General features: G+C 37.8%; 2 protein-coding genes across 5 annotated transcripts; both read right to left on the bottom strand.

Annotated features, from left to right (window-relative positions):
• Positions 1 to 1089: 1089 nt before the first annotated feature.
• On the bottom strand, positions 1090 to 7575 carry odad4 (outer dynein arm docking complex subunit 4). The gene is made up of 12 exons (XM_063018744.1): positions 7369 to 7575; positions 6471 to 6602; positions 5584 to 5737; positions 5015 to 5082; positions 4716 to 4872; positions 4417 to 4638; positions 4185 to 4313; positions 3924 to 4002; positions 3735 to 3821; positions 3205 to 3401; positions 2508 to 2608; positions 1090 to 1198 (listed from the first exon to the last, which is right to left on the bottom strand). Exons 1-12 carry the CDS (start codon positions 7483 to 7485, stop codon positions 1163 to 1165), a joined length of 1479 nt encoding a protein of 492 aa, XP_062874814.1. The 5' UTR covers positions 7486 to 7575; the 3' UTR covers positions 1090 to 1162.
• A 937-nt stretch (positions 7576 to 8512) lies between these two features.
• Positions 8513 to 22558, bottom strand: dnajc7 (DnaJ (Hsp40) homolog, subfamily C, member 7). 4 transcript variants are annotated; one of them, XM_063018641.1, is made up of 14 exons: positions 22462 to 22558; positions 18400 to 18488; positions 17778 to 17902; positions 14857 to 14970; positions 14605 to 14679; positions 14385 to 14503; positions 13878 to 14031; positions 13382 to 13546; positions 13009 to 13100; positions 12855 to 12928; positions 12605 to 12751; positions 11910 to 12059; positions 11256 to 11318; positions 8513 to 11120 (listed from the first exon to the last, which is right to left on the bottom strand). In XM_063018641.1, the coding sequence occupies exons 1-14, from the start codon at positions 22536 to 22538 to the stop codon at positions 11083 to 11085; spliced, it is 1482 nt and encodes a 493-aa protein (XP_062874711.1). In that variant the 5' UTR covers positions 22539 to 22558; the 3' UTR covers positions 8513 to 11082. The 4 variants fall into 4 exon arrangements, with proteins under 4 accessions (XP_062874711.1, XP_062874710.1, XP_062874709.1 ...); XM_063018640.1 differs by having other exon boundaries at positions 11238 to 11318; XM_063018639.1 differs by having other exon boundaries at positions 14605 to 14970.
• Positions 22559 to 22894: the final 336 nt, after the last annotated feature.

Consider the following 22894-nt stretch of genomic DNA (forward strand, 5'->3'; position numbering starts at 1 on the left):
ACCCTGTAATCCCTTTCCCAAACTATGTCCAATCAATTTGAAATGTAAGACCTGGGCTAAGACATGGGCTGGTTCTAGATAGTATAATTAAGTGAATAGGATGTACCTTATCGCATAAATGCTTACTGATGGGTAAAGATGGCAGTGATATCCATTCAAAATTAGAATCCACAATTTGAATGCATTATACAAAGACTGGGAAATAAAGCATTTAATTGAAAATAAAGCATTTATTGACCAGTGTATAATTGAAGTTTGTTTAATTTGTGTTTAGATAACCAGACCTGAATGTGAAAAACAATGGTCACATGGTCAGACATGGATCATTAATCTCACCACAAAAATGCACTAGGCTGACTGTGTTCTTCAGGTTTCGTCATGTATGAATACAAGCTGAACCTGCCTTCACAAACGCACTGATACATTCTTACACAACATTCTCAACCACATGAATTCAGTGTTACATAATCTCTCAGTTTTTATACCTGATAAACACTGAAGACAAAAATAAATTTTTACAGCAATTATCCACTTTTAAACAATACGTTAAAGCATACTTTAAAACAAACTGATCTAGTACAGTAAATAATGAAAACACTGTAAAATGTTTACTTTTTTGTTAAACCCAAATAATCTGTTAAAACTTCTGAAAAAAACAAAACAAATTTAAGTGTAAATAAACTGCATGCCATGCTGTAATAGTATGACAGAAATAGGAAGGATTTAGAACCAGGCCAAAGATAATGAATGCTTTCAGTCATGGTGTTCTTTGCTTCTGCTTTGTCTATACTTTTAATAACAAGACAGTTTGTTGGGCAATTTATTTTACTTATCTGTGACTTGTAGGTTCTACACCATTTTAGGAACTACATATATTACCATCAGGGCTTCCTTTAAACAAAGGGATCTTCTTTTTAACAGTTAAACTTACAGTTACCTGATTGTTATGTAACTACATGTTCTTATACTATATATACATATTTAGTGAGAAAAAAACCCAGAAGTCAAGTAAAAGTGTTTCTCCAGACAGACCACTAGCGCTGTTGCTTTTTCCACACAGCGTTCTTTCCAGTGAGATGAGCCATGACATTAAGCATCAGTTATGATTTATTAGTTCAGACTCTTGTACTTGAAGTCCTTCTTAGTTGCAAAGCTAACGGAATCACTGAGTAACTCGCTGTCTCATCTCTTGAAGAGCCTGCCAGGTAATAAAACAAACAGAGGTCAATACAAGAATGATACTATTATATGATCGTACCATGAAAATATCTTGCTGTTTGCATCACAAAATGTATTGATCAACATAACAGCTACAGACATGTTCATACAGAGTTTAAAAGTATTCACTTTCTTTTTTTGGGTTATAGGAATTTGGCAGCCAGACTTTGTTTCAAATATCGATGTGGGTACGAATTCCTCAAGTGAATTCCTCTTGCAGATAATGACAACATTAGCTACTTGTACTTGCTGGAAGGACTCACAAACATCTCACTGTCAAATGTAACACATACAGACATGGCGATCTTAACTATTTGGGATTAATTTGTTTGGACTGACAATACCAAAGTAGACAATGTTTAATAACACTAGATATTATTTAATTTAAATAAAATACACTCCTGTTGCAATGTTTTTAAACTATGATGTTAATTCATGACTCCAATAAAACAGAATAAAATACTGAAAAAAACCTTCTTGTAATCTAAACTAAAGCCCACGTGCCTTAACACAGCAGCTTGTGAAACAGGACTGATTTCCTGGCTGATGTCCTGTAAACCTCACTACATTTGCACCAGACACTGACAGGCACTTTGCTCTGCTCTTTAAAAGACGGTGTGAAGTAAGGACGATTCAATCACAAAAAAGATTAACGATACTGGGAAGTTCTCTGGTTTAGTTAAGAAATAACACAGGAAGTTGAGCCAAATGCAGGAACTTTATCGTCTTTACTGTGTTTACTCAACACTTCATTAAGCCCTTGAACCTGCTTCCGCTTTTACTTCCTCCTTTTTTTAATGCTGTTTCACTGCTGTGTGTTATTGACTCACTCCTTATGGACACAACATAATGATAAAAAGAAACAATTAGCAGTTTTTAAATCATGCACAGATAAAACCATTCACTTGTTTCTGTAAACTGCTTGCTCCTCCTGCAGCCGGCGCTGGGGAATGTGACTCCACTTTTGAATTACAGAGCATTAACTGCATTTCTAATTAAAAGTGGATTAGACAGTTGAATATGTCCTTATCTTGGTACAGGACTCCACGGTTTTGAGTGGGACAAGACCTAAGGAGGTGGAGGACACATAAAGAACAGGCCCAGCATAGTTCACAGCAGAACAAACGTGGGAAGAGGTAACCGCAAGAGCACACAGGCGCAGACCTTTAATCTAAACATTTATGTTTTTTTAATTGAGACCACTTTAAAATCCCAGTTATTTAAGTTCAGTATGAACTGGGTGACAGATTATGGCAGGAGTGAAACTTTTTGCAACAAAGGAGATTTACCTTTTGGATGGCATCTCGGGCAGCATCGTCCTGCAGCAGTTTAGCCCGGTCCAATGCCCTCTCAAAGTGTAACACACTGGCCTCAAAGTTACCCAGTTTTACTAAGACATAAATATAAACAATTAAAAACAATAATACTCAACATAAAAACATTAATAAAATATTATCAAAATTAACAACCAAAAATGCCAACTCCATTTCCGGAAGAGAAAAAAACACAAATCTAATTTGTTAATTTTTTTGAACCTTTATTTATCACAGTAGCATGATGATTTCATGCAATGCTGTCTGATTGAAGGCCACACACATTCAACAGCGGTTCTCATTCTTGCCCTACACAGATTTCTTCCGATTTGTTAAATATTTTTCATAATATCACCTAAAATTTGTAAATTAAATTAAAACAAATTTTTTTCAACTGCTTGACAATACCTTCATGAAGTTTGGTACCAAGTTGTTGTTGTTTGTTGCTGGAATTAAATCTTTGTTCTTCTTTCAGTAAAATAAATGTTAAAGAGAATTAAGTAATTACAGATTGCTGTTGTTACAAAATGGCCCAATTTCTCTGGAAATGAGGTTTGTACAATATAAATACACTTGAAACTGAGTATTAAAAATGAACCATGAACCATGCTTTAAAAGCATTGTGATATTTTTCTATGTGCAATATACTGTAGATTTGTTGGTGTGGACTCACGCTCAGCCTGCGCTACTAGAACACTGGCATTAAGCTGCCATTTCTCATCAGCAATGTCATTAGCAGCACTGAGAGAGCGGCTGCCGTAGTCTTTGGCCTCAGTATGAAGTTTCAGCTCCAGATAACATCGGCCTATCTCATGGAACAACCAGGCTTGTTCCAGCCCATCTTGGACCAAAGGAATCTTTTTCTCCCAGCTATACACACACAAACACACACACACACACACACACACACACACACACACACACACACACACACACATCTTACAATAACAATCTGTCTAGTTGTGCATGATCTTAAAACATTTACACTGATAAGCCAAAATATTAGGACCACCTGCCTAGTAAGCAGTCAAAACATTTCTAACCTGCTGAGACAAGGACTCCACAAGACATCTGAGGAAGTCCAGTGGTATCTTATCTACTACCAGGAATTTACCATCAGGTCCGTAAACACAGTGGATCATCATACAGTGCATCCTGATGCAATTTGTTCCACAGGTAAATGATACCCAGAGTTATACTCACGCTTCTATTGCTTGTTGAAATTTGCCAATACGTGCATAAACTCGGCCAAGGTTGTCCAGAGCCCTGGACTTATTTTCCATCAGGTTACTGTAGACAAAACACATAGCATATTTATTAAATGCTTAAAATGCTTTACAAGCCACAATCATGCAAGGAGAATGGACATTTAAATTCATCTTAATGGCTTACAATTGCTGGGCCAGCTGCAGATCCTTAAGGTGATTGTCCAGTGACGTGTTCATATCCCCCAGATCCATTAGTGCATTACCTGACAACACAGCAGTTTTAGACCACAGTTATGTTATTTTGTTCACCATCAATTTATAAAATACTATCAGCTGATTGTGTTACATGCAAATCATTGACATTGTATAAATGAATTTATTTTATTAATTTTTTATTTTTATTTTTATCTGACACATTAATAAAAAAAAACAGGTAAAATGTTACCAATGTAGCTGTACAGGTGTCCCAGCACCTCACTCTTATTGGGCAGAGCATCCTCAGACCAGCCTTGCACCGTCTTCAGAACCTCCCGAGTCTTCTTGAGGGCGCTCTCTGTATTGCCTGCAGTCAGTGCTGTAAAACATATATTTATTATGTCAAAAAAGCTTACGGTCAGGTGTCCACACACTAAAGGCACTCGCTTTGATTTAAATTTTAACCTGTTAACATATTTTACCTGCATCAATCTTCTCGAGGTTTTTGAGGATGTAGGTAGGATCAGAAGGAGGCTGACGCCGTGTGCGGTTCCACTGCTGCGTCAGCAGGTTCCGGTCATGCTGACGAGCATATATGGGTTTCTGTTGTCGCCAGAATTCAGTCCGCGTGTCCAGATAAGAGATGCAGCCAAGGATCACATCCTGCAGTCTCTCTCCACTACGTGTTCTTCCTTTTATTAAATCTGTAAGAAAAATAAGTACACACCAATCCCTGTACAAGGATGTACACATTAACAAAAACATACATACACATACATACCTTCATCTCTGAGCAACTTTTCCAGATACTCTTTATCAGTGTACAGGTCCCCTAGTAGCTGTTTAGCTGTTTTTTCACTCTTGGGTGTCTTCTGATTTTGTTGTTTCAGGTCCTTCTTTGGGGGACAGATTAAAGGCTTTGCTTCAACCTTTTTCAGCTGTGTGGCAAAAACATAAAAATAAACAGACAACTATATTATCCCGGCCACATTAAGCTATACCTGTACAACTGCTTATTCATTCAGGTTATTCAAGATTCAGGTCAAGAGAATTAATTAGAGCAAAAAAATGCACATTTACCTCATTGGGTCTGTTAAAAAATGGTAAATCAGTAATTCCTTTATTCTCCAGCTTTACAGATGAAGGACCTAGAAAGAGAAACATTAATACACTCAGTAGTGATCTACAAAACTAAAAACTTATTAGTGGCAGTGGTGGCTTAGAAATACAGGCAATTTGCCACTGTTGGGTCTGCTAAAGTGTCTGCTAAATACCAAATTGTAAATGTAAAACTCAAACAACCAAAAAGCCAGTAAACCTGTTCTAGCCTGAATAAATTAGGATTTTTACTGTTTGGATATAAATGTGATGGGCTTATGTGATTGAACAATCTTGCAATTATAATGTAATTGTGTTTTAAGCTGCAGTCTCACTTACTATAGTCTCATAAACCTTCTTGGAAACCTACATGATTACTCATCCTGTTTTAGCACAGTATTTTAATGAAACACTGAGCAGAAGTACTGCACACAATCTTAACCAAAGAAAAAAGGCCTACACCACTGCTAAATTTAACATTCAAGCTTCTAACAATTTAAACATGGTTAGGAAGGTCAGAACTTGGTAAATTATTCTCCAAAAATACTCACTGCCCACAGAATTGTTGATGGCCTCTTGTGCTTTTTGGATGCCCAGTCTGAACTCCTGCAGCTCTGGTCGCAGCTTGTGGCCTCGGTGGTAAAAGACCAGTGCAAACTCAAAATTCCCCATAGTGTACAGGGCTTCAGCTTTCTGATACAAACCCTAGGTAGAAAAAAATTGTTTTTGTTATAAGTACTACAGACTTCCGAAGCTCTGGTTTCAAGTCATATTCTTTAATCTCATTTAAAATCTTACTTCTTACATCTTACTTCTTACATGTAATTAACACATTTTAACACATTTTCTGTATTAAAAAATAACAAAAAATCTATTTACTTTATAGTAACTTATAATAGAGGTCCAATGGCAGTTAATTGGAAAGTGTGTTTTTTCAGTTTTATCAAAATCTGGTGGACGCAATGTGTTTAAGTAAAACTGCTTTGTCTGTGTCTGAAGTTCTAATTAATTATATTTGTTGCTTTATTATTTGCATTATTATTTAATCTGTCTTCCTTTATTATTTGATGTGATAAGATTTTAATATAATATAATATAATTAACTTTTACATTTACAGTCAGAGGACAAATTTTTCAATGCATGTTCTACAGCACTGAAAAATATACATTGTAGAATAAACAAGGAGAGGAATATCTGTAGCATATATGTAGCATTGTTCTGAATATTGCAATGTTATTGGTAACTTTCAAGAAGGAGCATTTAGTATCAGTAATAATAAAACTGACTGTTTAGAGCTTTCTATATAATTGAGGCATTTAGGAGGCCTAAACTAAAAAGTAAGCATTTTCAGGATGGTCAGTTAAGACTTTACTCCAGAAATGCTAAATGGATTAAAGTGTATTTTAATGTTAATTAAACAAAAACACATGTATATACCTTGAAGAACTCCTTGTCCTGTTTAAGAGAAGCTTCTGCATCCTTCAGGGCGCTCTCAGCATTTCCAATTTTCACATAACACTTGGATCTGGCAACCAAACAGTCCCTGTTGTCTGGCTGCAAAAGCAGAGCCTGACACACACATACACACATACTTACTGTTCTGAATTAGATATATTAGATATAGTTATTGTGATAAGGTCAATATTCCTTGATAAATACTGGAAAAATTTTCGTTTTTTAGCATTTGTTAACAGGCAGTGATGTTTTCAGTTGTTCCAGACTCTCAACCTCTTTCCCAGGTCTCTGTATGTGGAGTTTGGTATGTTCTCACTCAGCCAATGTAGATGTTCTTCTCACATCCATGAGAGTTTTATTTTCTAAAACTTCAGATATTGTCCCATAAAACAAAAAAGAATACTGTTTGGGGGTTTGGTTGCTTTAAAATCTTTAGGGCAGTGTGATCGGATATAGTTTTCAAAACCCAGCCTTACACACAAGCTCCAAACTCTGCTGAAAAGATACATGGTTACACAATCCTACACAATCCTAATATACAAAATGTATAAATTTACCCCATTTAACAGACACGTGTTATACTAAATGGGGTGATGCATGTACATTTAAAGGACTAAATTAATAATGCCCTTTTTTATATAATCCAAACCTGCAAACCATCATAAACTTGGTTATGTTTATGTTATTAAGGAATTTTTACATTTACGTTTTAGCTAGGTCAAGGGTAAACATAAGCAAACATTCTTACTTTATTTAATTCGGACACGACTTCGTCCCACACTGCATACTACACTTAAACATGATATGTTAACATACGTTGGGTGGTGAACTGTTTTTAACATACTATTTGTACGCTATTGGAGGCGCCCTTAATACTTACCGTAGAATAGCTTTCAATGGCTTTGGTATATTCTCCTTTGTGAAAGAGTTTGTCGCCCTCTGCCACGTATGTGGAAAAAGTGCTTTTAGGACCGTTTTCATCCTCGTTGTCGAACATTTTAATTAATATTAGTTAATAAAGCGAGGCTGAGCTGCTAACTGCTTGGTAAGTTTGACTCACACAGGACTGTCCTGGCTCCTGAGGTATCCTAGCAACCGCCTAACAAAAACCCCATACACTGCTGAAGAGCTGACTAGCATTAATGTACACAGAACAGCCCAACGTTCTCAAAATTATATTAATAATTTAGCATACAAGGGCTTTTAAAAAAATATATTTAAATATTTAAATAGTATAGATTTTTAAACACAATGTCAGAGCTGGTTAAATGAGGCTCAGGACAAAAATGTCATTATTTAATACTATGTTAGTGTCATTGCAGTGCTCAGAATGGTCCACCACCTAAACATAGTCTGGACAGTGGGGGTCCTATGGAGTATATTTTGACCAATAAATGGGGTGACAAATGACCACCTTCTTTTGCACAGCACCATATGCCATTGTTTCAATTCTGAATCAGTTTTGTTTGTTTGTTTATTAGGATTTTAACATCATGTTTTTACACTTTTGGTTACATTCATGACAGGGACGGTAGTTACTCATTACACAAGATTAATCAAGTTCACAAGTTTATATCAAACACAGTCATGGACAATTTTGTGTCTCCAATTCACGTCACTTGCATGTCTTTGGACTGTGGGAGGAAACCAGAGGATACGGAGTAAACCCACGCAGACACGGGGAGAACATGCAAACTCCACACAGAAAGGACCCGGACCGCCCCACCTGGGGATCGAACCCAGGACCTTCTTGCTCTGGCTGAACACAGAGCAAAAGACTGATTTAACAAGTTTTTGGTTTGTTTATCAATAGTTTTATATATTGAAAGAAATAAAATAAAATAAATTGTTTCTTGTGCAAATTAGGTGTTCCCTTTAGCAGATGGGTTCATTTCACTTAAAAATGTACCTACTATTGTTAATCCTAATTAGCTCCCCAATATAGGAACAATAATCTGAAGGGCCTGACATAGTAGCTGGCTGAACTCTTGTGTACCAGGCTGCACAAGAAGCAGAAGACTTGATATTTCAACACTCTTTATGCATTTGATTTTGATTATACACACATTTACACTGATCATGTGCTATATTAAACAACCAGTATACTTTGCTCAAGGCCATAACCATGAACTGAACATTGGGGGGTACCAAACCTACTAGGGGGCAGGGTTCTTAACATTCTAACACATATATGCCATATAAACAATTGATGGGAACACAGGTCCTAACATTATGTAAAGCTAGTGAGTGGAATATGTTTATTTATAATTTTTACATCAGTATATTAGGGGGATTCTGAGCATATCTGAATATTGGTCCACAGGTACCAGAGGTGTACTGTTGTTGCTATCGTTTGCAGCGTTTTCTCTCATTGCCTGGTGAAGAATGCCATCACACTCACCATCAGCAATCTCCTACTTTTCATGAGTTAACGATGCCTATTTGGCTTAAGCATGGTTACATCTGTGTTACACATACCTTGGCTTTTTGGGGTTAATATTTAGAATAGGGTTTACCTCTGCCATCATCAGTGGAGAGGTAACAAACACTTTCATATTGTAAAAGTCTAGCAAATGGCATTTAGTACAATATCATCTGAAAATAAATATATGGGAACCTTGTTGAAATGGATATTTGCATAAGCAAACAAAAAAATTAATAAATATTACTTGTGTAGACGCTAGCAGATCTCCTAACATATTTGAATTAATAATTGACACTTTCAGTTATTGTATATCTTCTCAACAGTTACAAGAATCATTCTTAAAATACCATAAACATTTAACAAAGTCACCCAAATTTTGACAAGCATGTAAAGTCCAATAAACAGGGAGAAACAGTTAACAGGCTAAATTTATTTACATGGTTATTTGAAAACGGTCCATAGTAAAGACTGTTCCTTTAGCACAAGTCACAACAATGTGGACATTTCTTGTTTTGTTGCACCATAAGGATCTCAGCCAGTAGAGCTAATTTCATACAAGTCACATACCAAACTGAAGTTGCAGGTCAGTTATAGAATTTCAAGTGCAGGATTTGAGAAATGACCATGCCTTGCATATGTGAATGAACTGTTTCAAGAACTACTTCAGCGTCAATTAAACCTACTTGTTATCCACTACCTATGCAGCATGGGCGATGGCCAAGGACAAGAGTGTACTGTATGTCTTTTTCAGTTACCGTAATAGTAACATTGAAATATTGCACCAATCATCCACTTTACAGAGGCAGCAGATAGCAATTGGGTTTAAAGGTGTTTCCTCTGGGATTATTAAATCTAGGTAGGTTATTTTTTTCTACTTTGCAATTAAATGGTTGAAATAATGTAGTTATGTTTTTGAAAACAAGCCAATAATAGGGCTGCATGCATGGGAAGTCATTTGTACAGCCAATTTCCTTTAGCTACACCCAACAAACAGTATATTTGGTATGGTTTTGGACAATGCTGAAAAACTAATCTTTAACCTGATTGTTGGAGGTCTATTTTCCTACCAGCCATAATCTAATTGAATTAAATCAGTTTTGTTGGATCTGGACTAAAACTGGTTTTAAATGAAGGCAGATCTTTAAGGAAATAGATTAATGAGAAAATAGCATGTTTAGCATTGTAGGAATTAAATTTGCATTCCATCAGCTATGCCTACAACAAGCAATCTGTTATGTAGGCAAACCAAAGAGAGAGAGAGTGGCTCCAGTTTGTACCTCACTAGTCACAATCTTAGATCCTGGTGTATCTAGTGAACATCCACAACACCTCAGCAGCTCACGTGGCTTGAGAATTTACAATAAATATTGATATTAAAAATGAATACACTTCATAGTTTAAAAAAACAGTCATTAACTATCAACACGAAACAAAACACTTTACATTCCAATAAAATGTACAGTGCAGGATTGGTAAATGGCAACTTGAAATTTGAACCTTGCATGTTTGAAAGAACCATTAAAGGAAATTGGAACATCTGACTTACACTCTCCACATCAACTGTATCTATACTGTATGCAGTACTTGAACAATACAAGAGTTAAACCCACCATTTAACCTAAATTGGGGAAAATGCATATAAAAAATGTCTACAGTACAATAGCGTGTGATCTTTTTGAAATGTAGTACTTAATACAGTCCCAAACTGATAAACCCTGATAATCACGAAAACCACAGTGGGAGCTTAATATCTACAATATGAACACAGAGAGACTGGAGCTATTGATCCTGACTTTCATACACTCTTCCAGTTGAAACATAATGAACACTGGGAGTGACTTTCAGAGTTGTACTACATTCTCCACATTACAAGAAAGTGCGGATTCAACGCCTTTGTTTACCCATGACTAACCAAAAATGGTTCAATCACTTTGCTTGAGAGTGAACTTAACTAGGACCATTTAATTAAAAAAAAACTTTTAATGAGACATTATTGTGCAGATGGGTTCATGATGCAGCAGTGAAAGAAAATCCTATTTTAAAAAGTCTGCAATCAATCAGGAGTTAAGGGACTTTTGGGGTGGGGTGGATAGGGGTGTGAAAGTCCGCTATGGGGGAGTTCTGGAGGTCGTATGGGTTTCTACTGCATACATGATAGAAAGTGCCCAGTTAACCAAACTGGAAGAAGAAATTTCCAGGTCCAGATGCTGTGTGAAAAAAGAAAGTCACAATAAGACAGAGCAACATTTTAAAACCTGTGTCATATAAAAACATTATAAGCAATTATAGGAAATAATTTGAGGAAAATGTTATAAGAACAGTACAGTGCTTAGGTGTTTGACCTTCAAAACTAAATCCACCAGGGCCGCCAAAGAAAGCTTTGAAGATGTTGTTGGCATCGAAATCTGTGGAACAGGATATAAACAAGAACATTTTTACATCATGTCTGTTTGTTTGTTTTAACATCCCGTTTTACACTTTGGTTACATTCATTGACATGACAGGTTGAACATGATTCATTAGTTGAAGTTCAATGTCAAACACAGTCACAAGCTATTTTGTATCTCCAATTCATCTCACTTGCACAACTTTGGACTGTGGAAGGAAACCAGAGCTCCCTAAGGAAACTCACACACGGGGAGAACATGCTATTTACAATATCTGAGTGAGGCTTAGCCTTATATTATGGCCTTATGTGCTCAGGTGGTGCAGCGGTAAAACACGATAGTCCACCACTGCTGAGATCTTAACACTCATCTCTGATATCGGTCTGCCAGATGCCTACATGTGTGGTAAAACCACTAAAAGATCATAAATGGTTGGCTAGTCGTTATTCTACAAAATTCTATCTGATGATTTAATCCTAGATAATCCAATAAGTCAGTTTCGTACCCAACTAAAGAAAGAAATGCTTCCCAGGTGAATAGTTACTACTCTAGACAATGGAAGCTGCATCAAGAATGAAACAGCTTGTGTATTTGTAATGAGAGACATACCCATGTTCATATCATCATCCTCCAGGTCATGGCCGCTGTCATAACGTGATTTCTTCTTGGGGTCTGACAGCACAGTGAAGGCCTCACCCACTTCTTTAAATTTCTTCTCCTCCTCCTTCTGTACTTCAGCACTCGCGCCACTGTGCCGATCTGAGAAGTAAAACAAATGACCTCGTCAAATGACCCCGTCATGGATTGCCAGAACATCTACAGACCATTAAAAACTTCTAGAATGCGATCAAGAGGAAGACGGACGGTCACAAGCCACTAAACGAGGCAAGCTGCTTGTATTTTTACACCAGGAGTGGCATAAAGTCTTTTAACAGCAATGTGAAATGAAATAATAGTATTGTTTTTTTAATATGATGAACTTGTGTTCTTTGTATTATTTGAGGTGTATTATTTGTTTGGACTATTTGTTGCTATTTTGACCAGATGTCATTTTGTCATTTACTAAAGATAAAGGCTCTGAATTACAATAATGTATTAGGAATCTGGGAGAAATGTTATCAGTACTTACTTATAACACATACCTATTATAAGTAAAATATAATATAAACTTCTGTAGTGCAATGGACCAACTATTTGTGTATATACACACACATTGCACTTATATTTAACACATGATGCAATGCTGTACAGAACTAAAAAGCAGTGAATTATCCATCAGTATATTTCATGCAGCGAGATTTTACCTGGATGGTGCATGAGGGCTCGTTTGCGATATGCTTTCTTGATTTCATCTTCTGTGGCATTTTTGTCCACTCCTAGAACTTTATAGTAATCTTTCCTTTTACTCTTCTTCAGCTCTAGCTGAGCACCCTTTAATAGGGCCTTATGTTCTATAGGAGAGAAAAAAGAGCAGAATGTTAAACACCACAGAACTGACCACGGCCTTTTGGCATTAAGACACCAGCTGAACAGTGAGTATAGCTGGACCGCTACCTTTAGTTTTCTCTGTCTGATAAACCTTCTCATAATCCCTCACAGCTTCTTCATACTGTTCTGTCTCCATGTAACTGCATGAGCAAAATACAGAGATCAGTGCTGGGCACTAATGCATAACCACACACAAGCGTGCACATGCAGTATTGCTTACCATTGGGCTCGTCGTAAATAAGCTTTAATATAAGATTCATCCAGTTTAATGGCTTTTGTGCAGTCTTCTATTGCCTGGTCCAGTTTCTTTAACTGAAAGATAAGATATTACAACAATACTGTTCCATAGTGAAATTACGACAGGCAAACCTGTGAGAACAAACCAATGTCTGCTTGGTGGCCAGTGTTTGCTTGCACCAAATACATTTTTAAAAGCTGGAATTATAGCCTTAAATCAATAGTATTTTCATGCACAGAAAGTTTGCATTACTAAATTAAATGTATAGAACTATTTGCAGCACAGTAACATTGGAAATGTGTTGTTATAAAAATGAACTAGCAATATCCAATGCAAGACTAGTTTAAATGCTGACCTTGGAGCCGACAGTGGCTCGGTTGCAGTAGAGCTTGGCATTGGTTTTGATGTTGTTGGGATCGATAGTCAGCGCCTCAGAGTAGAGCTCATAGGCCTCCTCAAAATTTCCATCCTTAAAAGCTTGATTTCCTTCTTCTTTCTTAGCCTTCAGTGCTTTGGCATTCTGCACATAATCATAATAAAATAATTATTATAACAATTAAAAAAAACATACTTAACATCAAAGCATCCTTAAAAGTAAAACAAAAGACCCTAAAAACTTTCCTCAGCACCAGTTAAGGCATGTGACCAATGGTGAGGTCAGAATTTGGTTTAACCTACATTTAAATATTGTTGCAACAGACAATTGTTGTTGTTTGTTTAATTCATAACACCATGTCAGCTGCTATGGCTATTATCATGGCTGGCTAATAGATTGTCTTTAAACATCAAAGGGATGGGCCGATTTGCTTTCTTCACATAAGAAAATAAAATATACAAATAGTAGAACTCACTCTGCAAGCTAGACGGGCCTTTTCGTGGTCTGGTGCCATACGAAGTGCCTGAACAAAGAACTGTACGGCCTTGTCGATGCAGTCCTCATAATACAAGCACAAGCCCCTTACGTAGAGGGCGTCACCATTCGTGGAGTCCATTCGTAAGATATCGCTGTTAGAGAAAGAGACAAGGGTTTTTAGAATGTGACATTTTCCTGGCTTACAAGAATGTACACAAATGAACTGATTAATGTTAATCTTGGCAGTACATATTACAATATATCTGTAACATATTACAGCCATTAACTTGTTCACATCATGACTTGTCAAACAAACTCCTTTCCTAAAAGAGAGGCTAGCAAGAGCAACAGCACATTCTAGTAAAAACTATCCATTGTGACAATCAATAGGAGTCACTTTATTTTTAAGTTGAAAAAGGACACACTACAAATCCCCAATATCTCTTTCCTATTGAGAAAATGCCTATAAATTTAGAAATGTCATATAAGATTACTGTTATAATACCTGGCAACAGACTGAGCTTCAGCGTAGCGTCCAAGCAGCGCCAAGCATTCTGCCTTCAGCACCTTAAACCTGTGACACGCAGACGCGGACTGCAGCGCTCGGTCCATACAGAACAACACCTACACACATATACATCATAGAACACAAGGGACAGCAGTAAGACAGTGTGCATCTTTATAAAAGCATTCCTATGTTTGCCCAATATTTAAATGTCACTGACCATTCTGAAGTCTCGCTTCTCAAAGCCAATCTCAGCCATGCGCTCATACTCCAAAATGGACTCTGCGATCTTTAACTGCAATACAAAGGTAAACAAGCTTAACGGGATGAGCACAAAGCTTTCTAGAGATTTCAATTTGTTTATGTTATGCAATAAAGTGAGAAAAATCAAATAGCCACAAATAGCTGAAACATTTCCAAGCTCTGCGCCACTGGTTGTTGCAGCACCGTCACTGTTGTGAACGAATCTTACTTCTTGCTGTGCCTGGCTGTTGTCAGATTCTAGCCCTAGAACTTTCTGAAAGCAGCGACTGGCCGCCATGGCATTGCCAAGCAACAGATGGCACTTGCCCTCCCGTAGGTGACCCTGGAAGACAGAAAATATTTATACAAACGCACATCCATACACACAAGTACCTGAAATGTACATCAATAGTTATTATGTAAGTTATTCCTACCATACAGCTAAATTTGTGGGTATACAATTACTGACTGTAGCCAATCCGTTGCTCTGTACACTCAGACACCCCATTTATCAGTTAAAAAGGCCCACATAGAACCCCTTACAAATGCACATATGATGTTAGGGTGGTGGACCATTCTACAGATAGCAATGACACTAACATGGCAATTATATGGTAGTGTTTGTTGTACTGGTATGAGTGTATCAGGTGCAGCAGTGTTGTTGGGATTTTGAAATGCAAGCGTCCCTTACAAGTGTAGGAATAGGAATTTGTAGTTGAGTATTTTGGCTAAATTGCTCACAGCTGCTGCACAGTATACATCTATATTCTAAACCAGGGGTCGGCAACCTTTTATGTACACTGTGCCAATAAAAAAAAAATTAATTGAAAATGAAGTACTCAGTGTGCCATGGAATACATTAGTCATATAACACAAACAGTTGATGTGTATGTGACATAAACCAATAAATCAGCTAATTAAACTTACATGTCAGTGTGATCCTTGTCCCTGACTTTCTCTGCAAAGATGATCTATCTGTGGTGTATATGAGGTGACTTTGAGCTGAACACAGTTCTCAGAGTGGTCTGCAGTAAGCCTGCTTCGTGAGGGGTTGAGGATGGAATTCATGTGTGAGAAGATCTGCTCACACAGATATGTTGATCCAAAGACTGACAGCATCGCCAATGCAACCTTCTTCAAACAGTCATATTTTTCTGGCAGTGATGTCCAACACATGAACAGGGACTGTGCATTTTCTTTAGATGTTTCAAGTGAAGTCCGCAGTTCACAGAACTTCATTGTCCACAGAGATGAGCTCTGAAAGTCAATCAGCTGCATTTCAAAATCATCACTGCCTATCCATTGGAAAATTGACAAGTCCATGTCTTTCACACTAAGTTTGTCCGGATGAATGAGAAAGGAAAACATTGGTCCATGTGTCTGGAAATCTTGGAATCTCCTGGCAAATTCCAACTCAAGTTCTCTCATGTACATGGAAATGTTGGCTGTTCTGACTGAATTTCGAGTGGAGATCTCTCTCAAGTGTTTGAAATAGCGAAATGTCCCCTTTTCTATATCTTCTGCAAAAACTTTAAGCTTGGATGTGAATGACTTCCATGTCTCAAACAGCCCCATGACTGTTTGTCCAGCTCCCTGCATGCAAACATTGAGTTCATTCAAGTGTGATGTAATATCAGTCAAAAACATAAGTTTCTCAAGCCATCTGACATCTTCCAGCTCTGGATAATTCTGGTCCTTGTCAACAAGAAATGCTTTGATTGCATCAATGCAGTTCACAAAACTCTCAAGCACTTTTCCACTACTCAGCCACCGGACACTGGAGTGAAGCGGGATGTCTTTGTATGCACAATCCATTTCATCAAGCAGTGCTTGGAACTGCCTGTGAGTTAAGGCAGAGCGAGCTCGCAGAAAATTCACGATTTTCACAACCGTTGCCATCACTGTGTTAAGATCAGAATTCGACATCTTTGCACACAGATTTTCCTGGTGTATTATGCAGTGAAATTTAAGAACAGGGTGCCCAATTTTGTCTTCAATTATTTTGACGAATCCTTTTTGCTTTCCCACCATTGCAGGGGCGCCATCAGTGGTGATTGCAACGATTTTTCGAATATCAACGGCAATCCTTTCAAAATATTCAACAAAGGTTTTAGCCAAGTCCTCACCTTTTGTGGTGCCGTACATGGGTTTTAAACAGCATAACTCCTCTCGTACTCCAACAGAGTCACAGAATCTGGCCACAACTGCCAAACGAGGCAAATCATTAATATCCACGCTTTCATCAAGCGCAACGCTAAACACAGCGCAGTCCTTCAGTCCGGTCACCTGCTGCTCCCTGATATTACCCGCCATATCTGTGATACGGCGCTCAACTGTTCTTGCTGAAACAGGCACGTCTTTAATCCTAGCAATGATAGTGTTTTTGTTCGGCAAACCGTCAAACAAATCACTTGCTGCACAAAAGGCTTCTTTAATGTATTCTCCATCAGTAAATGGCTTTCCACGTTTAGCAATGCACTGAGCTATCTTGTAACTTGCAAGTGTGGCATAACTTTTACCATGGCTTAAATTTTGAAGAACACTCGTCTGTTTATAGTACCTTGAAATTGCTCGTTTGATTGATTCGTTTTTTTCAGCATCATCCCTAAATGAGCTTTGGTGCTTTGTCTCAAAATGACGGCGCACACTTGATGTGCGACTAACGACGCTTTCACAGCATATGGCACATACAGCCCGGTCTTTTTGTTGAATAAATCCATACAAATCTGTCCAGTCTTGTTGAAATGAACGAACATCCACTTTTGCGCGTTTAGCAGCCATATTATACTAAAGTTCGCATTGAAAGTCGACTCACTCCGACACCTTGATTACCTTAAACAAGCATAAATCATTCCACCTTAATTGGCCATAGGAGGAGGTGGCGAATGGAGTTAAGGTGGAGTAATTTATGCTTGTTACGGTTAATCAAGAGGTAGGGAACGAGGCATAAAGTGTAGGGACGGATCCAACTAATAACTCGCAGCCCTGCACATAAAATACACTTTTTATGTGCAGGGCTGCGAGCGTGCCAGGCAAACGTGTATCGCGTGCCAGCTTTGGCACGCGTGCCTTAGGTTGCCGACCCCTGTTCTAAACCCATGAGCTGAACCACAAAAGAGCAGCTTAAGAGCAAGTTAAATGATCCCTGACCTTCATAAAGGCGTCGTCTAGTCGCACAGCCTGCTGGGAGTCCTCAAGCGCCTCCCGATAGCGGCTCAGCATCATTAACGTGGCGGCACGGTTCCCATAGTAACTGGCATTCTTTGGGCACATATCTGTTAAAAACAAAGAGTTCATCTTAATAGTTTAAAACAGTCAGTTTAAGGCATCATAATCAATTCTAAAAAATATTCATTCCAAACATGTTTGATTTGCAAGGAAGGTCACAAAAACTTAACAAAAGCAATTGCTATGGTGCCAAGGGTTCGGATAAAATAAAGAGGGTTGCGGCAGGAATGAAAACTGTGCCAGATCAGTTACATGGACCAAAACAAACCACAGTGGAAACCACTAAATATAGGAACGGCTAAAAGGAACAAAATTCTGACCATCTGACATTTAAAAAAAAAGTTTTTATTGCTTGAACATGCCACTATTATGCTTGAAGTAAAATCTACAAAAATGTAATAAAATAAAAAAAGGTATTGACAAAATTAATATTACAGTACTTGGGCAGAGGCCAAAATACAGAATTGTACATAAGCAGCTTACATGGGGCTTGATTGTGCCCAAGCAGTTTCCTAGGCATCATAAATGAAACATAACTAGTTACCTATGGCCTTGGTGTAGTAGTTGAATGCTTCAGAGTAGTCCTTCTTAATATAATAAGCATTACCCTGCTCCTTATAGCCTTCGGCTTCCCTGAGGAGACACAATCAGTGAGGCGTACAGTGACATCAAACAAAATACCAACAACCAAACATCAGAATCATCAGAGTCTTCTGTAAGGATTAGTAGAGAAGATATCAATGGAGTTTGCTCAAACAGAAATGTTTTTTTTGCAGTCCTGGTACTGACTTTATTATCAGAAGGCCATGGAGAGTAAAAAAAGACCAGCACTAAACATCCTTATCCATGCAGTCACAGTAACTTATTATTCCTCAGATAAAAACTGTAGATTAAAAAAATGTAAAAAACATAGCTATACCTGGCTTTACCAAATTGAGTAAATAACTAAAATGCCTCTGTGAAATCAGGGATGTTTTATCTTCAGCAATGTTTGTAGCAAAACTATTGAAACCACGCTCGCTCTCAAACATTTTAAAGACTGTATATTGCACATATATCATTACAAACCACTGTGCTGCTGACTACATACCAACTGTGCAGACCTGCTTTTAGGTGAAACAAATTAAGAAGCACAGCTGATTTTATTTCTACAAAAGATTTAGTGCTGAGTCTGAGGTGCATTATTACATGATGTGACCCTGAATAACGGCTTGCTACACAACTTGCCCCTGGCCACGAGCATGTGGCAGAGTTTATCTCTGGAATTTTCTCCACTGTTCTGTTTAGAGTAACAACCATATGCCGGCTCTAGTGCAGAGTCTCTGAAGGACACCACCTAACCTTGTCTGTTTCCTCCAGAGACCTGCAATAAGGCTAAAGTCGGCAAAAGATGCTTAGCCTTATCTTTCACCAACACAACTGCAGTGGCAACAATGAGAGTCATCCTGTGTCAGAACTGGCACGCCAATGGTATGAGTAACTTACATATTGAACACCAAGAGTCACAAGTGGAATTTGAAACCCAAATACATCATCATAAACTATTAATGACACTTAGAAGTACTCTGGTATTTCAGCCCATCTTTACTCAAATATCAAAAAGTATTTCAGCCCTTTTGTATAGTATGCAGTTTGGGACACAGCCTGTAGTTTGCAGAGTTTGGAGTGTTGAAGAGAACCAAAGGTAAATTCTATCGAGTTGAGAGTAGAACTGTTATCACTTTAATTTCTTAACACGCAAGTAGAGTGAGACCAAAATTATATAACTCATTTTTGATCAGAGACACGGTCAACATGACCGAGCCATTTCTAGCCGATATTTAAAGAGAAATGTATCTATATTGGGAACGCAAATTTTGTCAGACGCATTACTCAACGAACCACCATTTTGTGTGTTTTCCAAACAACATACAATTGTACTTAAGAGAATGGAAAAACTATTAGTACAGCTAACAGGATGCTTATTAGCCAAAGCTGTGTGTGTAATTGTACCATGCTGGGAAACCGTCTCTCCCCGGTGCATTTCACTGTAAATGCTACAGTAATCTCGGCACTGACTGCATGCTACCCAGCTGTTGCTGATCTAAGGCCACTTAGGTCACACTTACCCAAGCTGTTCACTACCTATAGATAGTGTTACATTCCAAATACAGAATGGCTTGCTAAAGCAGACACTTCGAGAAAGGCTTCAAACTGAAACTTCTAGAGGGTTCGCAAAAGGTATCTCACTAATGCGTAGTGTACCCTAGTCCGAACTTTCTAGTTGCCAGCTTATATTTAGTAGGTGCTTTAGTCTTCTGACTGACGACTAGGTTTGTGGCCATCACAAGTACTCATGTAGTCGGTATCACTCAATGATATACATCCTGAAAAAGAGCCAGGAACAAATCTGAGAGTAATTTTAACCTCATTTGTAACAGCGAGAGCAGGAAAACATACCTAAGTGTTTTTTCTGCAATATTTTGACCACTACATAAAAGAATTCTTAGAATTTTATTTTTGTTATTAAAACTTGTAGAATTAACAAACCCATGTAAACGAGTCACATACTGACACTTGTCACTGCGCTCTCAGTGCCAGTCCCAAGCCCAGATAAAATAAAGACGGTTGTGTCAAGAAGGGTGCCTGACAAAAACTGTGCCGAATTGGGTATGCAAAGCAGAAATCTGCCAGAGCAACAACTAATACACTATAAAAAATATAAATTATTTTATAAACTAAGAAAATAAATCTATAATCATTGTAATTGTTTAAGATAACAGTCTGTTAAATGTTTTAATGCCTCTGTAGACCTGGACACACTGATTTTGATGCCTGTCTTGTTCTTTAAACACACAGTTGATTTCTAATATGAACCATAATAAAACCAAATGCTTTTAGTGCTTGTTTTAAAAGTTTGGTTCTGTAGTAAAACTTGTAGCATCCTGTAGTGGGATAAGCACATGTAAATGAGTCGCATACTGACACTTGTCACTGCGCTCTCAGTGCCAGTTCCAAGCCCAGATAAAATAAGGAAGGTTGTGTCAGGACTCAGGAAGGGTGCCCGGCATAAAAACTGTGCCCAATTGGGTGTGCAAAGCAGAAATCTGCCGGGCAAACACTAATACACTAGAGAAAATATAAATTGTTTTACAAACTAAGAAAATAATTCTATAATAATTGTAATTGTTTAAGATAGCAGTCTGTTAAATGTTTTAATACCTTACAATCCTCTGTAGACCTGGACACACTGATTTTGATGCCTGTCTTGTTCTTTAAACACACAGTTGATTTCCAATATGAACCATAATAAAACTGAAGGTTTTTAGGGCTTGTTTTTAATGGTTTGTTCTGTAGTAAAACTTGTAGCATCCTGTAGTGGGATCCCAAAATAACAAACGCATGTGAACGAGTCACATACTGACACTTGTCACTGCGCTCTCAGTGCCAGTCCCAAGCCCAGATAAATAAGGAAGGTTGTGTCAGGAAGGGTGCCTGACATAAGAACTGTGCTGAATTGGGTATGCAAAGCAAAAATCACTAATACATGAGAAAAATAGAAATAACTTTTTTATAATAAGAAGATAAATGTTTTATAATAAATGTTTTAATGCCTTACACGCCTCTGTAGACCTGGACACACTGATTTTGATGACTGTCTGTTCTTTAAACACACAGTTGATTTCTAATATGAACCACAATAAAACTGATGGTTTTTAAGGCTTGTTTTTAATGTTTGGTTCTGTAGTAAAACTTGTAGCATCCTGTAGTGGGATAAGCACATGTAAATGAGTCGCATACTGACTCACTGCGCTCTCAGTGCCAGTTCCAAGCCCAGATAATAAGGAAGGTTGTGTCAGGACTCAGGAAGGGTTTAAACACACAGTTGATTTCCAATATGAACCATAATAAAACTGATGGTTTTTAAGGCTTGTTTTTAATGGTTTGTTCTGTAGTTACTGGTGACGGTGATGGAAGCTCAGTGGCCGGCAGCCAGGGCGTGATGTCACATTACCAAACCCTATAGAGGAGTGAGCAGCTTTGGAGGACTGATTTACATTCAGGCAGATGTGACAGCCCGGCACACGCACCAACTTAATTTACATACAACAACGCGCTCATGACTGGTTAAATCCACATAAATAAAATAAATCCACAGTGTAATACACAGATCTGACAACAAATCAATAAGATCACGTGTTTAGTTTTATCAACACTTTCATGTCAAGCGGTAACAAAGCGCCTGAACATCATGGTTGTGCTAAGCTAATGTTAGTTTAGCTACTCTATCTAGCTGTGTGTTAGCGAGTTTAGACTGAAGCTCCTAGAACATTACAGCTGTTTTATTTAAACTCGTTATTAAGTTTATATTCAGCACATTTACACTAATGCTGCACTAACACACAATTAAAAAAAACCGCACTAACACACAATTAAAAAAAACCACACACACACACACACACACACTAAACCGCTGTGCTAACGGCTAACAACCAGGCCAGCATTTTCCTACCTGTCTGCCCCAATGCGACCGTTCACCTACACAATTATTCACCCCGACAGTTTATAACCCGCATTTTATTCACTCATCTAGTACCGCACTAACATGTTCCAGTTCTTATTTTACCTCTCCAGCTCTTCATCACTGAGAGCGTCCATCTCCGGATCCACAGCACAATCCAAATCTACCGTCGCCATTTTCATGTCACAACCACCGACCACTACAGAACGTGCCGACCCAAGCGGTGGCCACGCCTACTTTGTGGACTTAACCACGCCCACAATGACATCACATACCGAATATTGCGCAAAAATAAGAGACCGCAAAGTTCCGGCAATATAAATATATACATTTATATTATAAATACACATTTATATATATATATATATACACCTTATATATAAATGTGTTTCAAATAATCAGCTTAATATCAGCAACACAATCAAACTATGTAAACAAAAGCAATATTTCATATTTTATATAATATGTCTGCAGACATTATGGGCTTCCTGTCTTTACAGTTTTTCTCAGTCAATTTGGTACATTTCTCACATCATGA

The sequence above is a fragment of the Trichomycterus rosablanca genome, chromosome 22, assembly GCF_030014385.1.
Source record: "Trichomycterus rosablanca isolate fTriRos1 chromosome 22, fTriRos1.hap1, whole genome shotgun sequence".
NCBI lineage: Eukaryota > Metazoa > Chordata > Actinopteri > Siluriformes > Trichomycteridae > Trichomycterus > Trichomycterus rosablanca.